Below are 23,554 nucleotides of genomic sequence, written 5' to 3'. Positions count from 1 at the left end.
AATTGATCTGTATGATATTGGATATTTTTTTGTACAGGACAATGTTGATTGAAAAAGTACAATGTGCTTTCTTACACACCTTTTAATTTTGCTTGGAAAATATCACATTCATGTGAAAAAAAATGCTAAGCCAAACATTTTATAAAAGAGATTAAACAATATGGTTCTACATTAGATAAAATTAAGAATAAAAAAGCAAGAAAGACCTATGAAGCTTTTTGTTACTTTAAATTATTGTAATTTTACCCCTGGCATGAATTGTTTCACTTTACATATTCTTATGAATGTTTATTTGTTTTTGTACTTGTTGTGAGTTGTATATGCTTGGACAAACGCTTGTATAATTTTTGCACAATTTAAAAAGAAATGCCGCTCGTCGCTTCTCTCTCCAGTCCAGCGGGTGGCGCTAAACACATTCATTTGTTTGCCGAACACCATTAAACCTCAGAAGAAGAAGATTCGTTTCACCATGCTCTGTTCTGTTTTGTCTTGTCTTGATACTGGTTTAATACAAACTGTTAGAAATGTTTTCTTCTGTAAATAGAGAAATACAGTTTTTGAATTAGGCTAGTAAATACCTGTAATATTATCTTCCTCACAGTCCTGACTAAGTTTTGAAGCAAGCAGGAATATCTGGAAGAGTATCTTCTGAACTGAGATCTGCTTTTGTGAAGATGTTTGTTAAAGAGGAGAGTGAAGAGAACACGAGTGAACAAGAAACCTGGATAAGAAAACACGAGGAACCAGAAACCCAGAGAATAAAACAAGAGGAACCAGAAACCAGGAGAATAAAACAAGACGAACCAGAAACATGGAAGAAAGAACATGAGGAGCCAGAAACATGGAGAATAAAACAAGAGGAACCAGAAACATGGAAGGTAGAACACGAGGAACCAGAAACCCAGAGAATAAAACACAAGGAACCAGAAACCTTCAGAATAAAACACGAGGAACAAAGAGGTTGGTGTTTATTCTTCAAACAGTCATTAAAACGAATGTGTTACACTCACAGATCCTTTATGTAAAAATAAGATCTTAACTAAGATTATAATTGCTTAAATCCATGTTTTAAAGTTTGTATGGAAATGTGAGTGAATGTTCACTGAGGAGATTTATTTATTACTTTAATTAGACTTTATTGTTACTTTTTGTAATCATAAAACTGTTTTTACGCTAATAGAAACCAGATTTTAAGTAATTCAACATAGGACTGTACTTATTTTAAATCATCTGAATGTCTCAGTAGAGCATTATTTTTGCTTGTTCAGTACATTTCACTAAGTCATTAACAGTTCTGCAACAAGCTTTGCAAAAATGCAAATGGACTTTTACCATAATATGTGACCCTGAACCACAAAACCAGTCATAATCTGTAGCACTAGCCAAAAAATGCATTGTATGTGTTAAAAAAATAAATAATATGACTGGGCCATTGATTGCTTGAATCTGATTGGCTGAAGAATGTCCTAAGTTAGGGTTCCTTGATTAGTTTTTGCCAAGAGACGAATTATGCCAACAATACCAAGCCAAGAACCACTGACCTATATATATATATATATATATATATATATATATATATATATATATATATATATATACACACACACACACACACACACACACATATAATTACAATTATTATTGTTGCTTTTTTTTAAAAGATGGTCACAAGATAAATATTCAGTAAATATTCATTTGTATTAGAAGCACTTTGTTGAAAATTTTAAATATACAAACTAACAAAAAATCTGTATCTCCATGTCTGCAATGCAAATCAATAGGGATGCACCGATACCACTTTTTTGGAGTACGAGTACTTGCATTTCAGTACTCACCGATACTGAGTACTTAATAAAAAAAACATGATTTCAATTTACAGGTAACAGCTTTAGTCATATAAATTTAACAAAAAAAAACAAGGACTAGTTTGGAATTAAGAACATTTATTTAAAATGAAAAGCATGTTGTATGCAAAATATTACAGAATAAATAATTATTAAAAAAAAAAATTAAACAGTGACAGTGCAACTCAAGTATTTTTTTCAGTTTGTTGTAAACTCAGCCCCTTTGGACAACACAAGGGGCATTAATAAACATCTTTGCTATTTAGTGCACAATATTTGAATAAACTAACAACATCCACCAACATAGAACTGCGGCAGATAGTCGAACTGAGGTAGGTATTAACATCAAGTCTAAGACGACTCACTTAATGGAGCCTATTTAGAAAAAGTGAGTGGCAGGGTTTTTTTTTTAAGAAAAGTAGATTTTCTGCAGTCTCAGCACTGTAGGATTCACTGAGGATTCATCAAACACAAAAATAAAACACAATAGCCATTTCCGAATTTGTCTGTTGTTGTGGACTTGTGAAATGCAGGGCTTAAAGTTCTCCGGCACCGAGCCGGATTTCCGGCTTGCAGCGTTTAATCCTAAATTAAAAAAAATATTTAAAAAAATAAAAATAAATCTTGTTTATCACTTTTGAGTCCATGCGTTCACCTAACAATGGTATGACATTAACTAATATTAGTAGTCAGTCAGAATGTTTTGCTCTTATTAACACGAGACACATAATAGTATTCAACTGCAGAGTCCCAGCCCTGATGAATGGAGGAACGCGACAAAAAGCTGTGAGCCGAAATGGTCAAATATATCCATCTAGCGCGTATTTACACAGGAGCTTTGTAAACAGTATTTTAACAATGGTGTTCAATACAATCATGTAATTTCTTGGTTTTGATGTTTTATTTAGGGGTGCTCCGATCACGATCAGCCGATCGTTAATGCGCATCTCGTCAGTAAAGCCGGTTCTCTAATCAGCGGTTAATTCCATCAGGTGCGTGATTTCACATAGAGCAGCTGTTACTACACAGAGCCGTTGTTAACTGAGAAGATGCGCCAATAAACGCTGAAAATTAACCTGATTTGCGCATGTTCTCTATTAACAACGGCTCTGTGTAGTAACAGCTGCTCTATGTGAAATCACGCACCTGATGGAATTAACCGCTGATTAGAGAACCGGCTTTACTGACGAGATGCGCATTAACGATCGGCCGATCGTGATCGGAGCACCCCTAAATAAAACATCAAAACCAAGAAATTACATGATTGTATTGAACACCATTGTTAAAATACTGTTTACAAAGCTCCTGTGTAAATACGCGCTAGATGGATATATTTGACCATTTCGGCGCCTTTGATTAACCCCTTACACGCCGCTCAAACATAGACATTTCTCAGACCGTGGTATCGGTCCCCGGTATCGGGGGACTTTTAACGAGTACGAGTACTTTAGAAAATGTGGTATCGAGGCCGATTCAATTATTAGATATTTCAGCATTAATATTTTAAAACTTCAATTATTTGAGGGGGATCAAACAGCAGGGGCGATTCTAGGATTTTTTCAACTGGGGGGCACAAGAGGGGCCACGAATAATACAGAGGGGCCAATCTTGTGTTGTTTGAACGGTATATCCAAATCATTTCAAGAGTTCAGTAACCTTTAAAATCAGTAATAAACAGTGATACCCTATTATATTTTAATAGCAGTTATTCACTGCTCTAAATCAAAACAATCAAATACAATTTGTATTAACTTTTCACTTTACAAAAGTGAAAGAAAAACTGCAATAAATAAAATAATCCAATGTATGAATAGTGTACAACTCACAAATAATAATAATAATAGAATTTATTTATAATAGCCTTATATAATATATATATATATATATATATATATATATATATATATATATATATATATATATATATATATATATATAATAGCCTTATTTATATAAATGCAGAATAACATTAATAATTCATAGAAATAAATACACAATTAATGAATTAATATAATATAAATTTAATATAATAAATTGTTTTTGTTTATTATCCACATCCCATTCAATTTGCATAGCAGCAGTTGCAGTAAATTTGCATTGATGAATAAACAAAATCTACTTATGTCAAGGCTAATTAATCTTGAGCATATTGATTTAAAAATATCATATAATCATACTTTGTTAGAAAGCTACTTGTTCAAAAAGGTAGCTTTAGTTTAACATGTAAAATATGTGGATCCTATAAAAAAAACAGTTTAGAATAGCTTAATTAGTCCAGTGTTATTTTAGTATTAGTTATTTATTTTGCTATTTAATCATGCATTAAATATTTATGTATGACTTTTAATTTGAGAATGTTTCTGGGTGTCATCAAATGACGTTTTGTCAATAACGTCTGTGAAGGGGGGAGAGAGAGCTTTCCAGGGTGCAGACAGCAATCGCGGAGCACCATGGTGATTTAGAACGGCAACTGAATTTATGAGAAATCTACAGACGCAAATAGACTAAAGGTGTAGAAAAATAAAGACCTATATGTGTATTTTGGACTTTTTTTTCACCACAAGTCTGAAAGAAGACATGTTATTGAAGACAAACAGCCCTAAATCTCAAAATTGACCAGTATAAAAACGATTTTTTTGCATGTGTCTCACCCATAGACTATAAAAAAAGTCTCAAGTGTGGAGCGTTAGATAAACATTATACGATTTGTTTCGTCACCTCACTTAAGTGAAAAAAGTTGCTAATCGACTGCATGATTCAATAATGACTTTATTAGAATTGCTATTATACTTTTTTTAAACCATTGCTTTAAATTGCGTTGTTGCCTATATCGGCGCGTTCGGCCGAAAAAAAAAGTAAATCGTAACGAAGTAAACCCCTCTTACATTCAGCATCAGAGCAGCATAGTAAATATAATATTTAGCATCTTGGTCTGCTCTAGGAGATAACATCGTCATCGAACCTGGTCTGTCTAACACCGAAAGACGTTAACGTTAGTACCGAACACTTCTTGCACTGCAACAACTCGCTAATAGAAGATTATTATTTGAATTTGTGAGTGACAGACAAGTAGAAGGGTGGGGGCACACTGGGGGGCCAATCAGTTTTCAGGAGGGGCCAGTGCCCCCATGGCCCCTCCCCTGGCTACGCCACTGTCAAACAGTAACACTGTGTGTCCCAAACAAACTTGATGCGATGCTATCAAAAGTATCTTTTCCATGTAGTTTTTGTCCTAATCACCTGCTGCAGTGACACGTGACAATAAACGACACAGAATTCTATTTATTCTTTTTATTTGTCATGGCAGGAACAACATACAAAATATGACCGTAATAATGTCAGGTAATGACTATGTGCTTTATTCAATGTTAAAAGTGTCTAATATGAGATTGAATATAATTTTGCGGGATCTTCATATCCATAGTAAAAGCAGCAACAGATATTTTACCTCTGATCTTGAAAATGAATTAGGCTAAAGGTGGTATCGTTCACTCAAATCTATTTTCAGTGTCCACTTTTCTTTACTTCACACTTGCAATGTTTTTGCTGTCACATCGAATATCTACACTGGACGAAACAAAGCACTGCAAATAATTAGTCATAAAAAGAAAGATTCAGCAGTTTTCTGTCTGGGATTTGTTTTGGGATACTGATTATAATGAGTTCTGTTGTATTTTGTTGCGTCGCCCCGTGCCACTCGCGTCTGGTGTTGACGTGATGAAAGTGAATGTCTCTATCTGATGCTGCCTTTGAATTTTCTTGCCACATTATGTGAAATTAGTGTGGGCCAAACATTTTTCTCTCTTGCACGTGGGCCGCCTATTGAGAAACCCTGTCCTTAGGTATGCAATTATTTTCGGGTAAAATATTGGCAGTTCGTGAAGGAACTCAAAATTTCACTGTTAATAGATATATTAGCCAAACACTTTTTCGGACAGACTCGAGATAATTCACATGCTCTTTCTCTCTCTCTCTCTTTTGCTCTCTAACAGCTTAGTTATTAACTGCATTTGTTTGCTATCAACAGCTCAAGCCCCCCTTACTAGGTATAAAATTATGTTTTGGAATTAGAACCACAGGCATTGGATGAGATGCGGAAGAAACTAACTCACAATTTGGAAATCTCATATTTTGTTTGCCGATACTGTATCAGTTCTCAAAAATGGAATATCGATATAAAAAAAAATCAGACAAGACGTAAGGAAATATTAGCTCATTTATTTTGAGAAGAATCAAATCTAAAGATTTGAATTGCTTTAATTGAACCAGTTCCAAATTTAATTTGTTTATACTTCATCAATGGTTCATCCAGCGAACGTTAAAATCAGTATATCTTTACAATTCTGTTTTTATTACTTCATGGATAATGAGAATACAAACAGGATGATAATTTATACATTACTAGCTAGGTAGCTCGGATCTGGGCAAAGTTTAATCTTAAAACACACCACACAAGACAATACTACTTTATAAATGAAACAAGAATTTATTGAACTGCTCTATTACATTGATCTGAAACCTTATGGGCGATATCTTAACGTTTGCGATATACCGTTGAAAATTCTCCTCACAATAAAAATTTGTCACGTCACCATAATAACGATAAGTCTAGTTGATGACGTAGTTTTGTGTGTGCGGATGGGGTGAAAACAGGAATGGCAGAAGGCGGACGCGATGCTGAAGAGGAGCTTGTTAAGCGAGGAGCTACCTCTACAATTTGGAACTGGTTTGGTTACAGAAAATCAGATGAGGAGCAAACTACTGTAATATGCAAATTTTGCAGAAAAAGAGTGGAAACGCGTCCAATTTGTTCCACCATCTGAAACACAAACACAAACCAGAGTATGAAGAAAGTCAGAAGATACGCGAGGCAATGGAGACAAAAACTACAAGTGTACCTAGGTGTAAGAAAATTCCCACCCAAACGAAAATTGCCAGCGCATTTGCTAACTGCGTCCCTTATGATAAGCAAAGTAAACGATGTAACGAACTGACAGAAGCAGTCGTGTTTTGTTTGACAAAAGACATGTTGCCATTCCAAACGGTGGAAAAAAAGAGAAGGATTCAAGCAAATGATCCATAAACTGGAAACAAGATAAAACATGCCCTCAAGGAAGTACTTTTCCAAAACAGCCCTGCCAGCGATGTATAAAGAGTGCCGCGGTAGTGTACAAACATCACTGTCAACGGCGGATTTTTATGCTTCAACTGCAGACATGTGGAGTAGCAAAACGACTAAGTAGTACATTAGTCTTACGGTCCACTACATAATGAGTGACTGGAGTTTGAACAGCTGTTGCTGTTACATACCTGGACTCATTTAGTGTGTTTTTGCCCCTGTGACCCAGTTTCTGTCTTCCGTATTTGGTTTGATTAGTTCCCAGGTGTGTCTATTCTATTTCCCATGTGTTCCATGTCCCTGTTAATTTAGTCATGCAATCCACCTGTGTTTCCCCAATTATCCCTTGTACATAAGCCTTGTCCTTTCAGTTCTGTTTTGTCAGGTCTACTTGCTACTTAAGCATGTCTACCTCTGTGCTCCATGTTGGATATCCCCTGTGTTGGATATAATAAAAGCCTTATTTCATTTGTCCTCGGCTCCGTGTTCCTTCCGGCAGCGTAAACCGTAACAGAAGACCCGACCTAAAAAGTTTAAAAACTGCGTGTTTTCCCTCCATTTTTTTTTCCGTTTTTTCAGTCTTTTTCTTTCCGTAGTGTGTTGACGGATCCCCTCTATAGCCCCGAATTCCTCCTCCTCATGCTGGAGCAGGAAGGACGTTCCCTTGAGGACCATACCAGACGGTTTCTTCTGCTAGCGAATGCCACCAGCTACCCGGACTACGCGCTCTGCACCTTCTATAACACCAGCCTGAACTCCAAGTGCAGAGCGTTGTCGCCCGAAGATGGTCCTCAGGAGGAATTCACCGCATTCGTGGAGTGGACTCTGGCGAGAAATTGGTCACCTCTCACCGTCTGCCCCATGGAGGATCTCGCCAGGCCCACTCCCGAGCCAGAGACCAGCAAACCACCATCCAGCCATGAATTTTCTGTTTATCCGCTGGTTCCGCCCAGCCCTGAATTTTCTGTTTCTCCGCTGGTTCCGCCCAGCCCTGAATCTTCTGTGTCTCCGCTGGTTCCGCCCAGCTCTGAATCTTCTGTGTCTCCTGTATTCCCTCCCAGCTTCCCTCTCCCACCTCCTCCCAAACCTGCCAGTCCATCTGGTTCCGTCCAGTCCTGATCCTCCTGTGTTTCCTCCGATCCTTCTTCTCTCTCCTCCTAGACCAGCCAGTTCCTCGTCATCCCTGCTGGTGCCAGTCAGTCCCCCAGCTCACCCTCAGACCGCGCCATCTGGGCGCGATGGTTCGCCGCTGGACTGCCAGTCTCCAGCTCCACCTTGGCGCATTAAGGCCCTGTCTCCACCTCCAGCCTCCGAGCCCTGGACTCCTCCTCGGTCCTTCGACCCAGTGGCTCCGCCTTGGCTCTTAGCTCCCTCGTCTCCACCGTGGCCTGGCATCCCACCTGCTCCACTGGGCTCCCTCGTCCCTCCGGCTCCACCTTGGTCAGTCGTCGACCATCCGCCGCCTCGGGACTCCAGTCCTCTGGTTCCACATCGTCACTCCATCCCTCCGGCTCTGTCAGGCTCCTCCTTCCCTCTGGTTCCACCTCCATCCTCAGTCGCTCCGGCTCCACAGCGGTTTTCCAGGACCCCACCTCCGCCTTGGTCGCCTGAGCGTTCTGCTCCACCTAGGCCCTACGGGTCCTCAATGTCACCCTGGCTCTGTGGCTGTGCGGCTCCATCTTGGGCTCCTCACCCACTGGTGCAATCTCCGCCTGTCGGCCCCCTGGTGTCGTCGACCCCTCCTTCACCATGGCTCCTCCCGCCGTCGACTCCACCATGGATCTCCGTCCTGGCTGGTCTCTGGTGGACCATCTGGCTCCTCCTGCTCCTGTCCTCCCTGGCTCCTTCCTCCATGGTCCCTGTCTGCTGGCCCCCTCCTGGGAGTCTGTCCTCCACCAGAACCTCCTCCCAAGTTCCCACCCATGTCTCCCTCTGTTGTTTCTACGGTGCGAGGACGCACCTACCGGGAGCGGGGAGTACTGTTACATACCTGGATTCATTTAGTGTGTTTTTGCCCCTGTGACCCAGTTTCTGTCTTCCGTATTTGGTTTGATTAGTTCCCAGGTGTGTCTATTCTATTCCCCATGTGTTCCATTTCCCTGTTAATTTAGTCATGCCATCCACCTGTTTCCTCAATTATCCCTTGTACATAAGCCTTGTCCTTTCAGTTCTGTTTTGTCGGGTCTACTTGCTACTTACGTGTGTCTTCCTCTGTGCTCCATGTTGGATATCCCCTGTGTTGGATATAATAAAAGCCTTATTTCGTTTATCCTCGGCTCCGTGTTCCTTCCGGCAGCGTAAACCGTAACAGTTGCATCCAGACAAGTTTTTTTCCCAGATGACCACACGGGTGAAAGCACCGCGAAAGCCTTCAAGCAGTTCCTTCAAGAATGGAATTTACATGAGGAGAAACAAGTGTGCCTGACAACGGACAGCGGGGTCAATATAGTAAAAGCTGCCACTCTCAACGTAGACAAGACGGTCTTGCATTAGCCATTGTCTACACATTGCTATTGGTAAGTTGACTCTTTCTCTCTTGTGTCAGTATATTTAATGCAAGCACATGGAGTAAACATGAGCTTAATATTAACTGTATTTATGAATTGGTTTCTGCATTAGTAATGTGACTATGCAGTATTTTGTACAGTAATTCATTAAATTAGCTAATGTTTATATTTAATAAATGCATTTAATATTGGCTGTGGAATAGTTTACCTCATATCAGGGAATGTTCCTCTCTTATAGAGTATAAACGACATTTAAAAACTTACTTTTTCACTCTGGCTTTTGATCATTTATGAGTGCTGTGTTAATGGTATGATAGGATATTAATAGTGTCGCTTTAGAGTATGACGTTGTCTGTAGCAAGGTCCTTATTTTAAATGTCTTGATGATTGTTTTATGTTACCTTTTGTACAGCACTGTGGTCAATTTTTGTTGTATTAGTACCGTATTTTCTGGACTATAAGTCTTTTTTTAACTGAGCTTTAACTTTTTTCTTTTAACTTTTTTTTGGTTTTGTTTTTTATTGCATTTATTTTATTCAAAAGAAACATAAATAAATACTGCTGAATACTACTAAATAAACAAATAGTTTTTGTTGTTGTTTTGCAGGGAGAAGCATGAGGGATACCAGGAATGACAGAGCTGTGGAAGCAAGATCTCACCAGTTAAGTTCAAAGTTCAATATTGGACTACATGAACACCAAATATGATGACTAAGAGGTTCAGGAACTGATCAACATGGCAACAGTTCTTGATCCACGCTTCCGCACTCAATATATGAGTCAAGAAGAGATCCTGGTCATCAAAGCCAGAGTAGTCAAAGAGGTGGAATCCCTTTCTGCCATGCCAAGTGATGCTGGCTCTTCTACCCCTGTAATGTCATCTGAATCAACAAGAAGCTCAGAGTGCATCTAAAAGGCAGAAGAAGAGTCTTGGAAGTTTTTTTTCAAGAAACCAGCTGCTGAGATGACCACCACCCTTTCTGAAACAGAGTAAATGGAGGCTGAATTAAACAACTACCTGCATGGGCCACTTGCAATCCCCTTACGTGGTGGAAGGTACATGAGGTGAATTTCCCTAACATCAGTCATTTGGTGAAAAAGTACTTGTGCGTCCCCGCCACTAATACACCCTCATTTCAGCGCTGCTGGAAATGTAGTGACATGCCAAAGGTCTCTTCTGAAACCAACTACAGTTAATATGTTGGTCTTCTTGACCAAAAATTATATTTTTTGGAAGCTACTGAATCACACTAGTGTGTGTGTTAAACTTGCACTACCAGACATTTTCATGTCACCCTCATTTCTACATTTTGCAAGAGTATATCAGTGTTTACAGTTTAATTAAACTTTTATTTAAATTTAATTTATTGATTTGTTTTTTAAGTTATCTTGTTTTGCAATATTTAGTAAACTATCTGAAGACATAATTGGGATTGTTACTTTTTGATTGTGTTTGCACTATTTTTAAAATTAGTTCAATGGGACAAGAGTGAAAATTGAAAATTTAACTACCTAATTGGTTGTTACTTTATCAGGATTTATTTGCAGTTGTACTCTGTTTTAATTTTGAAACACAATTAAAGACATGGTTTGTGATTGTTACTTTTGCTGTTTGCACTATTTTTGCATCATGAGAGTACAAATAAATACAGAATCTGTTTACATTTTAAACTGGAAACTGATTTGAATTATTATTGTGTAGTTGTTGTTGTTATGTTTTTCAGCACAGTCACTGGAACACAACTTAAACATAACATAATCTGATATTTGACAGAAGAAAATAATTTATCATAATTTGTATCGTTATCGCAAGAAATACCTGAAATTATCGTGATACTTTTGTTAGGCCATATCGGCCATCCCTATTTGGACACACACAATTACTTACATACACAGTTACTGAAGAGAATGATAACAGATTTAAATGAAGTCACTGGAGTAAAATCATATCAACAAAATCATAAAGTAAGATTCATCAACATCTATTGGCCTGGCAACATAATGCAATGTTAAAAAATGACAGTTTTGACGTCATTTTCACCTGTACACAAATATTTTATCCTCTTATTTTTCAAATTTACCATTTGATGTTCATTCTTTTTTATAGGCCTGATGAAAATGAAAGAAGAAAAGCGAGATCTGAATGAAGTAGAGGAGAAATATCAGGATCAGAAACATCATGATGTCAATGGAGAAAAATCAGTGAGTTGCGGCATTAAAAAAACGGAAGTCAAGAGGCCTTTCAGCTGCTCTCAATGTGGAAAGAGTTTCACAAGTAACAAAACTCTTAAGGGGCACATTTTAATTCATACTGGGATAAAGCCTTTCAGCTGCTCTCAGTGTGGAAAGAGTTTTACACAGAAAGCACACCTTAAGAGTCATTTGGTAACTCACACTTCAGAAAAACTTTTCAGTTGCTCTCAGTGTGGAAAGAGTTTTACACGCAAAGAAAGCCTTAAGAACCACATGATAATTCATGCTGGAATAAAGCCTTTCAGCTGCTCTCAGTGTGGAAAGAGTTTTACACAGAAAGGAAGCTTAAATGATCACATGTTAATTCATGCTGGGATAAAGTCTTTCAGTTGCTCTCATTGTGGAAAGTGTTTCGTATGTAAGAGTTATCTTATTAAGCACATGTCAATTCATACTGGGATAAAGCTTTTCGGCTGCTCTCAGTGTGGAAAGAGTTTTGCACATAAAGCAAGCTTAAGGAATCACATGTTAATTCATGCTGGGATAAAGTCTCATAGCTGCTCTCAGTGTGGAAAGAGTTTTACACTGAAAGCACAACTTAACATTCACTTGGTAGCTCACGCTTCATAAAATGCTTTCTGCTGCTCCCAGTGTGGAAAGTGTTTTACATACATATCAAACATTAAGAGGCACATGTTAATTCATGCTGGGTAAAAGTCTTTCACTTGCTCTCTGTTTGGAAAAACTTTTACACAGAAAGGACATTGTAAGGTTCATTTGGTAACCCACTCTTCATAAAAACCTTTCACCTTGGGGAGTCAAAGTAAATTACTGTTTTTCTGAATGACTGTCATCAACTGGATCACCTCAAGGATGTGTCCTCTCCCCTTTAGTATTTCTCTTGTACACAAATACTCTAAGAGTAGTTTTAGAAATAGGCATACTATAACATTTACTGAGAATTCAGTAATCGTTAGCTTATTGAGTGAGGAGTACACCATGTTTGTCCCTGTGGTTGGATTTTATTATGTAGTGTCAGAATGCTTTCTTGAAAAATACTGTAGAGGCACAATATGTAATTTTGTTTCATAGTTTGGCTGGTCCTGTGACTTATAGTCAGGTGAAACTTATTTATCAAAATTAATTTGATATGAACCAAGAGAAAACATTAGGATTCAGGATTCAATACTTTATTGCCATACAACTCGGTGCAAGTTGTTAGGGATTTGCTTCAGTTTGCTCATAGCAGGACATCAACAAACTACAAACAAATACATAGAGCAAATATATACACAGACGAAATCCCATACGGGACGACACTTGACACAGGCAGATAAAAAAAATAAAGGAAACACAACACTCACCACATAACTGCATGACAGTCCAGGATGCTATAATGGCTAATGTCAAGTAAAAGTGACTATTTGCATAAGAATACAAAATGCAGATCCACAGCTTTACAATAAATATACAAAAGTACACGAGTATGGTTAACATAAAACATATAAAAAGGTTTAAGGTGTATTAAAAAACATACAAATGCAAATTATGCGGACTCATTAAGAGAGCCTTTTTTCATAAAGGACTGGTTCAGGGGTTGAGAGATGTTTAGAGATTTAATGGCTCTGCAGTATGTGCTGTTGAGGAAGCGAGAGGTTTTTGTCTTAATAGCTCTCATCCTTCTCCCTGATGGAAGTAGGGAGAAAAAGGAGTTGGCAGGGTGACTATCATCTTGTAGGATCTTTATGCCTTTCTGATGGAATACGGGCCTCATAGATGTCACAGATGGGGGAGAGTTTGCCGCCAATGATTTTTGAGGCTGTATTAACTATCCTGTCTAGCTGCAACCTCTGTTGGACAGTAGAGTTGCCATACCAGACAGTAATAGAAAAAGTAAGGACACATTACCATCTACAGCCACGAGAGAGCGCTCTCTGCTGCTCAGTGCTACTGTAGCATACACCTGAAAACAACTGAAAACTGTTAACTGAAATATTAACTTAAAGACAACTGAGAAAGACTGAATGCTAACAAAATGCCCCCAAAAAGAAAATCCTATTCTGCAGATTACAAACTGCAGGTAGTAAAATATGCAGCTGAAAACGGTAATTGGAAATTCTAAATAAATGCGACTTATAGTCCAGTGCAACTTATGTTTTTTTTTTTCCTCATCATGACGTATTTTTGGACTTATTTTTTTGGACATTTTGGGAAGGAAATGTAGTGTTTTTGTTGTTAATGTGAAATGTTTGATTGCTGCAACCAAATTGCCTTTGGGAAATGAATAAAATGAACTGAACTGCACCTGCTCTCAGTGTGGAAAGTTTTTTTGTGCGTAAAGGATACCTTGAGACTCACATTTTAAAGGGGTCATCTGATGCCCATTTTCCACAAGTTGATAGGACTCTTTAGGGTCTTAATAAAAAGTCTATAGCAAACTTTAGTTTAAATTTCTCAATTGTAGTTTAAAACAACACAATTTTTCCCTGTCAAAAACAGCTCTGTTCACATTGAGTGGTTTCACTGCAGGTTCCTTTAAATGCCAATCAGCTGTGTTTGTACAAAAGGCCCAAATATTCTTGAATGTCCCGGATAATCCCAACCAATCAGAGTGCTCGATGCTACCACATCATCCCGTGCTTCTGAATAAGTGAAGAGCAGCTGCGTCACTTGTGTGAGAGTGGAAAGTCTGCCATTTTCTGACTTTTAATACTTATAAATCCACGTTGAATTGCCATTAATTGTGGTTTATATCGGGTTACTGTGTGCGTGCATGTGGAAAACTTAGTGTAGATTATATATATTTTCTGTGACCAAGAAATCAGGAGGTTGAGGGCAGTGTTCTCACACAGGTCTGGAGCTGGAGGAGGATAAGTGCAGTGATCTTACACAGGTCTCCTGGAGCTGGAGGAGGATGATGGCAGTGATCTTACACAGGTCTCCTGGAGCTGGAGGAGGTTGAGTGCAGTGATCTTACAAGGGTCTCCTGGAGCTGGAGGAGGTTGAGTGCAGTGATCTTACACAGGTCTCCTGGAGCTGGAGGAGGTTGAGTGCAGTGATCTTACACAGGTCTCCTGGAGCTGGAGGAGGATGAGTGCAGTGATCTTAACACAGGTCTCCTGGAGCTGGAGGAGGATGAGTGCAGTGATCTTACACAGGTCCCCTGGAGCTGGATGAGGTTGTGTGCAGTGATCTTACACAGGTCTCCTGAAGCTGGAGGAGGATGATGGCAGTGATCTTACACAGGTCTCCTGGAGCTGGAGGAGGTTGAGTGCAGTGATCTTACATGGGTCTCCTGGAGCTGGAGGAGGATGAGTGCAGTGATCTTACACAGGTCTCCTGGAGCTGGATGAGGTTGAGTGCAGTGATCTTAACACAGGTCTCCTGGAGCTGGAGGAGGATGAGTGCAGTGATCTTACACAGGTCCCCTGGAGCTGGAGGAGGTTGTGTGCAGTGATCTTACACAGGTCTCCTGGAGCTGGAGGAGAATGATGGCAGTGATCTTACACAGGTCTCCTGGAGCTGGAGGAGGTTGAGTGCAGTGATCTTACACGGGTCTCCTGGAGCTGGAGGAGGATGTGTGCAGTGATCTTACACAGGTCTCCTGGAGCTGGAGGAGGTTGATGGCAGTGTTCTCACTCAGGTCCCCTGGAGCTGGAGGAGGTTGAGTGCAGTGATCTTACACAGGTCTCCTGAAACTGGAGGAGGTTGAGTGCAGTGTTCTTACACGGGTCTCCTGGAGCTGGAGGAGGATGAGTGCAGTGATCTTAACACAGGTCTCCTGGAGCTGGAGGAGGATGAGTGCAGTGTTCTTACACATGTCTCCTGGAGCTGGAGGAGGATGAGTGCAGTGATCTTAACACAGGTCTCCTGGAGCTGGAGGAGGTTGAGTGCAGTGTTCTCACACAGGTCCCCTGGAGCTGGAGGAGGTTGAGTGCAGTGATCTTACACATGTCTCCTGGAGCTGGAGGAGGATGAGTGCAGTGATCTTAACACAGGTCTCCTGGAGCTGGAGGAGGTTGAGTGCAGTGTTCTTACACAGGTCTCCTGGAGCTGGAGGAGGTTGAGTGCAGTGATCTTACACAGGTCTCCTGGAGCTGGAGGAGGTTGAGTGCAGTGATCTTACATGGGTCTCCTGGAGCTGGAGGTATAAGTGAGGATTCAAGATGTCGACAAAGAAAATCTTGTTATATGATGTTTACAAAGAAGCGCAAGTACCATGGTGAAAGGTTAACATATATGAGCAGTCAATGGCAAAAGTAAATGAATTTAAGTATTTGGGACTATGGTTTGATAGTAGTTGTACATGGAAAACACATATAAAGCACTTGGAAACTAAATGCAAAAAAGTTATAAACCTTCTGAGAGCTGTGGCTGGATGTGACTGGGGTGCAGACAGGCAGTCATTAAATTGATATCTATAGGGCTTGCCTGAGGTCATCAGTAGATTATGGTTGTGTAGTTTATGGAGCAGCAGCAAAAACAATATTGGGAAAAATGAATAGATTACAATATAGAGCATTAATGCTATACTCATAGAAGCAGGAGAGATGCCACTGGAGTTAAGAGGAGAGAAATGATGGCGTATTGGATCACATTAAAAGGAAGTGGGAAAGAAAATCCAGCAAAAGAAACAATACAGGAATGTTGGGAGTATTCCAAGTTTCAGGGGCTTGGGTTTTAATGGACAAGGGAAATGAGAGTGAGGGAATATGAAATGGAAACCTTAGATTTCACCATGGTCGGTTCAGTTAGTAGTATTCCACCATGGCTGTTTCCAGAAATAAAGGTTGATATTAATATAATGGAAAAGAAAATAGAATGGAGGAAGTGGGAGTTAAAACAAGCATTTACATAATAGTTATTATAATTATTTACAAATTTACACAGACAGATCCAAGAACAAACAGGATTGTGTGGCAGTTGGAATACCTATGACAGAATTTAAAATAAATCTCTCTAACCCTATCGCTACAACGTTTCCAATGGGACTAACTAGCGACATCTTTTGAGGACGTGCCCAGAATGTTTCTATAGGACGTTAGCCGAGATTCCAAAAAATTTAACTTTACCACAACGTCCTTACAATGTCGCGCTGACCAAATGACGATGAACTGGTGACATCATCACAGCATTCTGTGTTTTCTGGGCTGTTATTTGACAGACTATATACAGCACAAACTGCAGTGACCGCACAATAAGTGACTGTGACCAGTATAATTCATATTTAATGCATAGCATGCCAATTAAAAAGTACACCCCCAAAAAATTCAAATAATTTAGTCCCCATTATAATATCCATACCTGACATACTTGTGGTTTTGATTACCAGCATTATTCAAAGTTGCTGTTGATCAGGTCTACAGTAAATATTCCCTGCAGTTAATGCAAAAAATAACTTGGTGAAGTGGTCTATGCAGACGCTTTACTTGAACTTTACTCCTGTGTGTCTCTACATCCTGAGTGAAAAAGCAATGAACTGTAATGCTGTTTGTGTTGTAGTCACAGAGGTGTGCAGCTGTAAAAGCAGGACAGAGATCTTGCAGATGATGGATTGCAAATGGAATGAGTTTTGGTGAAAAATCTTATTTTGAAACATATTTTGGGTAAATTGAATTATTTAAAAACTTAACAATACACTGTGGGCAAATTCACCACCCTTTCATTGTGTTCATGGATGAAAACATCCACTAAATGAAACTGCTGTAAAAATGTATCAGATAAATATTTTTTTTTCACATTTTTCTGCATAAATCTATTAATCAACTTCAGTCATGATCAAAACTACCAAATGTTTAAAATAAAAATCCAAGATTTTAATTCTTTAAAGCTGCGATAGGGAACTTTTGACACTCTAGCGGTTAATAAACAGAACTGCTTGCGTCTTGCGGAAGAACATCGTAGCCGGAACTACTTATCTCTGTTTATGTCTATGAAGAATCACAAAGGTACTGGGTTACTCCGCCGCGGTATCCCAGAAGCAATCTAAAATAGTCAGAATATAAACACTTATTATTAGGGGTGTAACGGTTCACAAAATTCACGGTTCGGTTCGATACGATACACTGATGTCACGGTTCGGTTCGGTTCGATACGTTTTAGATACAGCAAAATGTAAAAACATCTCAACTTTTCAGAATGCCGCAAGCGCACCGCGGGTCATGTGACAAGAACCAACCAATCAGCTTCATCCTTTCCCGTAACAACGTTGAGAGCTCAGCCAAGATGAAGGAACAGCTGATCATAGTTGTATATGGATTGCAATTTTGAAATAAATTCAGTAGCAGAGCTACTGCAAGCGATTTTTAGAGCTGCAAATCCATTTATCCTTCGCTGAAATTTCCGCGTCTCATGGAGAGAGCACGTCATCGTTGCTTAGCAAAGACAGACGCCTCAGGAGAAAGACGCGCTTAGCGTTTTCCATGCGTTTTTAGGCACGATATGTGAACGGCCCCTAAGGCGCTCGCTCACTCAGCACGCGCTGAAGGCTCGTTGCAAAATGTCTAATGCATTTAACAGACCAGAAATATAAGATCCTAAAATAACCAACAGGTCTGGTGTTTGGGTTGGATTCCCTGTAAGCTATAGTGTCTAAATGCTGCAGGGATAGTTTGCTGCGTGCATGTTTCTCCTTTTTTTCGTCTTTTCCCAGATAGTACTGACGCATATATCCCAGATATTCCCGCTGTTTTTTTTTTTTTTTTTTTTTTGTAATCCCGCTGGTGTACCCTGTCATGTTGCAGATGCGACATACCGTTGTTTATTTATCCACCACTCTCTTGCCATCACCATTATAGCTTAAAGGGAATCCAAAGTGCACCCAAACACCAGACCTGTTGGTTATTGGAGGATCTTCTCATTTCTAGTCTGTTAAACGCATTGGCTATTTTGCAACGAGCCTTCAGCGCGTACTGAGTGAGCGAGCGCCTGCTGAGTAGCCTAACATAAACATATAAGATGGTGTTTTTTTCTTCTTCGGGAGTGTCAGGGGCGTTGCCTGTTACGTTGTTTGGGTTATTGGGCTACCTTGTTGAACGCATATCATTATATTTCTTTCACTCTCTTTTTTTTTTTTTTTCAAATATAATTAATTACTCCAACGAACCGTTCGGTATACATAATGCGTACCGCGTACCGAACCGAAAGCGTCGTACCGACCGGTTCAATACGAATACGCGTATCGTTACACCCCTACTTATTATAGGTGCACCCTAGTGATTCAGGACAAGCTAAAAACACGGTTTGGAAAATGGATTCATGGTGTACTCGCTTATTATATACATTTTTCCACATTTTGAACACAAAGTTACTGCAAATGGCAATAGGACCACTGGGAGGAGCCAGAGGAGCTTGATATTTTTCACAGATTATCTGTCTCATATTCTACTGTGAGGACATAATGACAGGTTTAACAAATATGTAAAAAAATATATATTTACAAAAGTTACCTACTGCAGCTTTAATTACCAAGTTCATAAATTATGTCACTGATTTGGAAAAAAAAAAAAAACACAAAATGACATTTTCAATATGAAAAGTGATTGTGGACTGGATACTTTTTTTTTAACCTTTTTATCACAGTCTTGGGCTTGTGAAAGATCAGTAACAACACTGGCTTTGATGCATTATTAGTTTTTGTGCAGCAATATTTAATTTGTTCTCCCTCATTTGTTGTTCGTGGCTGTTTTTACTACATTGACTTCCATTATAACAACATTTTTTGATTGCAAAGCAATGACACCATAAAATTATGCATTCTTGATTGTTTGTGGTTTTCCCTTTTGGGAAGAGGTCAAATTTGTTATTTTTACAGATGAGCACTAGGTGGGACCATTAACCCTTTAGATAGGCCTTAGCAAAAAAATGCTTAGTTTCTGTCTTGTATATGGAGTATAACAGCAAATTTATTGTGTGTGTGTGTGTGTGAGAGAGAGAGAGATAGAAAGAGAGAGTGCGAGAGAGACGTTTGTGCACTTACCTTGATGTGTATGTATCTGACAAAATCCAAATATGCAAATATGAACTACATGGATTAAACAATAAAAAAGAAGTGTTTATGCACCTGTCACCTTTTGATGGTGAAAAGTATGGACGGCCTATATGTGAAATGTAGAGGTCGACCGATTTATCGGTTTTGCCAAAAAAAATCAGCACCGATACTTGATTGCTGGAACAAGGATGAGTATCGGCTGATAGTTTTCCGCGTTCCGTCAGTTGCTGGAGCGGTTGATAGTTTCCCAGGTTGAGTCCGTTGCTGGAGTGGCTGAGAAGGCTCTGTTTTCATAATACAGTGCGAGAGCAACCCCTAGTGGCTGTAATCACTGACAGCACATGCTGTGTGTTTAGACACTTGACGCTGAACAAAGCGAGAAACTTCTGACAGAAAATACTGCCTCTTATAGTTTAACATTAAGTTACATTATGTTCTGAATGATTGTTAAAGTACATAATGAATTGTATATTGAGCATTTACAAAGAAACGTTTGTCTTTCTGTGGCTCTATTAAAGTCTGTATGCTTAATTAATAGAACTACAATATAAAAAAAAAAATGTCAGAAGATCAGTTCGTTAACTAGAAGATCAGTTCGTTCCTCCCTTTCCGCGCTGACGGTGAGATCGTTCGCCAGCTTCAGTGAAAGTATAACGTGCCTAACGTTTTCGACTCATACATTACACGTCACGCCCTGATGTCACGTGTCGTTACGGGTTCTTTACTGGTTGTGTGTGAAAGCATGCAAATATCCCGGGTAATCACTGGCAGTGTGAAAGTGCAAAATCTAGCAATTGCCGGAACACTTTATCTGTGTATTTGCTCGAATCGCAGTGTGGAAGGGGCTTAAATGAGGATGGAAACACATGAAGAACATCTCACTTGAAGTGAAGAGAGTCACATCATGAGCATCTGACCATTTGATTTGAGCAAAAGCATCATATTGCATGTTCAGAATTGTAAAGTTATTAATTTATTTTGCAACCCATCAAAATAAAAGTCTAGTTTTTAAGTCTTTTGTTCAGTAGAATGTAAATCATCCACTACTACTTCTAAAATTAAACAAACATAATTTGAAGAATAATCACACAGAAAGTCTTCCATGTTTTAATTTTAATAGTAAAGTTTGCTTAATTTTAAGTAATTAAAAGACAAATCAAATTAATGTTTCATGCCTTGATTTGATAACAATAAAAATGTAAATAGACACATAATTTTTTAGGGGAAACAGTCATTAGGCTTATTTCAGAAAAAAAAAATTCAGTTGTTTGAAGCATACAGCGCTATGATTTCCGCGAAGCAGAAAACGCGGACAGAATCTCAAAATTTATTTTATCCAAAATAAAAGTTCACTTTTACATAAAGGCATTGTGCTAGAAAGTTACTGTTATTTACTAGAATGTGTGTGATACTGCTACTACTGTTTTATTTTTTAAAGAAATAAATCACACAATATTTCTTCCATGTTTAAATTTTAATAGAAAATACCCTTTATTTATCAAAATATTTTTTACATTTAATTAAGACAAATTTATATATATATATATATATATATATATATATATATATATATATATATAAACTTTAAACATAATTGTAAAAGAATGGCATTGGTTTTATTTTTAGTGATAAAGTGTTTTTTTCTTTTTTTTTAATAGATTATTTTTGTGTTTTGCTTTGGTACCGAAATTGGTACAGAGAACCGTGGATTTTCACTGGTATCGGTACCGAATACTGACATTTTGGTACCGTGACAACACTAGTGTAAGGTAGAGAACAGTATCGTCTTTATTATGATTTTTTTATTTATTACTACATTGCATGTTTAATATTTAAAATAATTAGTGCCATGGCGTTTCAACAGATTCGTGAGACTGACCCAATCAGTGATCTGTGATGTGTAATTATTCGAGTTCAGTCAGATTGTTTTTGTCTCAAAGTGTTCCATGTTTTATGTGTGTGTGTGAATCAGTGACCAAACTAAACATTGTTTTTCCCAATGATAAGACTGTAGTATGTTATTTAAATTGTGAAATAAAAGAAAGTGATCAAATAACAAACCTTGTTTGCTGGAGCTGTCAGTGTGTAGTGTTTCTTTAAAAAGTGATATCACCATCTAATGACCTGTCAACATAATGCAGTGTTTTTAGTTATTTTCATTGCACACTGTTAACAAAGGACAGTTTTGATATCGTTTTCGTAAACAAATATTTTAGCCTCTTATTTTTCAAATTTACCATTTGATTTTCATTCTTTTTTTATAGGCCTAATGAAAATGAATGAAGAAAGGCAAGATCTGAATGAGGTGGAGGAGAAATATCAGGATCAGAAAGATCATGATGTCAATGGAGAAAAATCAGTGAGTTCCAGCCTTAAAAAAACAGGAGTCAAGAGGCCTTTCAGCTGTTCTCAGTGTGGAAAGAGTTTCATACGTAACAGTAATCTTAAGACTCACATGTTAATTCATACTGGGATAAAGCCTTTCATCTGTTCTCAGTGTGGAAAGAGTTTTACACGGAGAGCCAGCTTAAAGGATCACATGTTTAGTCATACTGGAATAAAGCCTTTCATCTGTTCTCAGTGTGGAAATAGTTTTACACTGAAAGCTAGCTTAAAGGATCACATGCTAATTCATACTGGAATAAAGCCTTTCAGCTGCTCTCAGTGTGGAAACACTTTTAGACGCAAAGAAGGCCTTGAGAAGCACATGTTTATTCATACTGGGATAAAGCCTTTCAGTTGCTCTCAGTGTGGAAAGAGTTTTACACTGAAAGCTAGCTTAAGGCATCACATGTTAATTCATACTGGAATAAAACCTTTTAGATGCTCTCAGTGTGGAAAGAGTTTTACATCTAAAGTAGGCCTTAAGAACCACATGATAATTCATACTGGAATAAAGCCTTTCAGCTGCTCTCAGTGTGAAAAGAGTTTCATATGTAACCGTAATCTTAATAGGCACATGTTAATTCATGCTGGGATAAAGTCTTTCAGCTGCTCTCAGTGTGGAAAGAGTTTTACACGGAAAGAAGACCTTAAGACTCATTTGGTAACTCACACTTCAGAAAATCCTTTCTGCTGCTCTCAGTGTGGAAAGTGTTTTACATATAAATCCAGCCTTAAGAGGCACATGTCAATTCATACTGGGTAAAAGTCTTTCATTTGCTCTCAGTTTGGAAAAACTTTTACACAGAAAGGACATTGCAGGGTTCATTTGGTAACCCACTCTTCATAAAACCCTTTCACCTTGGGGAGTTAAAGTAAATGAAGTGTAAAATGAAAATTCTGTAGGGAATAAATAAAATGAATTGAACTGCACCTGCTCTCAGTGTGGAAAGTTTTTTGTGTTGTGTAAAGGATACCTTGAGACTCACATTTTAAAGGGGTCATCGGATACCCATTTTCCACAAGTTGTTATGACTCTTTAGGGTCTTAATAAAAAGTCTATATGATACTTTAGTTTAAATTTCTCAGTTGTAGTTTAAAACAACACAATTTCACCCTGTCAAAAACAGCTCTGTTCATAGTGGTTTCACTGCAGGTTCCTTTAAATGCCAATGAGCTGTGTTTATACAAAAGGCCCAAATATTCTTGAATGTCCCAGATAATCCCAACCAATCAGAGTGCTCGATGCTAACACATCATCCCTTGTTTCTGAAGAAGTGAAGAGCAGCTGCGTCACTCATGTGAGAGTGGAAAGTCTTAGCCTGACTATGTCAGACTTCCTACTTCCACTCAATTTCATTTCGCTTCTGTACTCAGTCTGATACAGCGTCAGAGCTTTCTGTTTGCCACCGGTCTGGAAACAGCCGGACCAATCAACGAACAGAGGGCGGGCTGAGAACCGTGATGTAGATGCTAAGTGCCGAGTTTTACATTGTAGGTTAGAGAAATCAAAAACCTA

The 23,554-nt window shown here is 38.6% G+C and overlaps 1 protein-coding gene across 5 annotated transcripts; it reads left to right on the top strand.

Annotated features, from left to right (window-relative positions):
- The first annotated feature begins 454 nt into the window (after nt 1-454).
- On the top strand, nt 455-22,968 carry LOC113093318 (gastrula zinc finger protein XlCGF8.2DB-like). Of its 5 annotated transcripts, XM_026259134.1 has the most exons (3): nt 455-960; nt 11,578-11,672; nt 21,918-22,054. In XM_026259134.1, the coding sequence occupies exons 1-3, from the start codon at nt 675-677 to the stop codon at nt 21,921-21,923; spliced, it is 387 nt and encodes a 128-aa protein (XP_026114919.1). In that variant the 5' UTR covers nt 455-674; the 3' UTR covers nt 21,924-22,054. The 5 variants fall into 5 exon arrangements, with proteins under 5 accessions (XP_026114919.1, XP_026114915.1, XP_026114916.1 ...); XM_026259130.1 differs by lacking the exon at nt 11,578-11,672 and having other exon boundaries at nt 21,918-22,968; XM_026259131.1 differs by lacking the exon at nt 21,918-22,054 and having other exon boundaries at nt 11,578-13,967.
- Nucleotides 22,969-23,554: the final 586 nt, after the last annotated feature.

Source organism: Carassius auratus, unplaced genomic scaffold (assembly GCF_003368295.1).
Source record: "Carassius auratus strain Wakin unplaced genomic scaffold, ASM336829v1 scaf_tig00214963, whole genome shotgun sequence".
Lineage (NCBI taxonomy): Eukaryota > Metazoa > Chordata > Actinopteri > Cypriniformes > Cyprinidae > Carassius > Carassius auratus.
Note: the sequence above shows the minus strand (reverse complement) of the source record. Positions and strands in the feature narration are given on the sequence as shown.

Coding starts and splice junctions, on each gene's coding strand:
- LOC113093318 (XM_026259130.1), top strand. CDS start 675: ATGTTTGTTAAAGAGGAGAGTGAAGAGAACACGAGTGAACAAGAAACC. Junction 961..21,917: donor AAAACACGAGGAACAAAGAG/GTTGGTGTTTAT, acceptor CTTTTTTTATAG/GCCTAATGAAAATGAATGAA.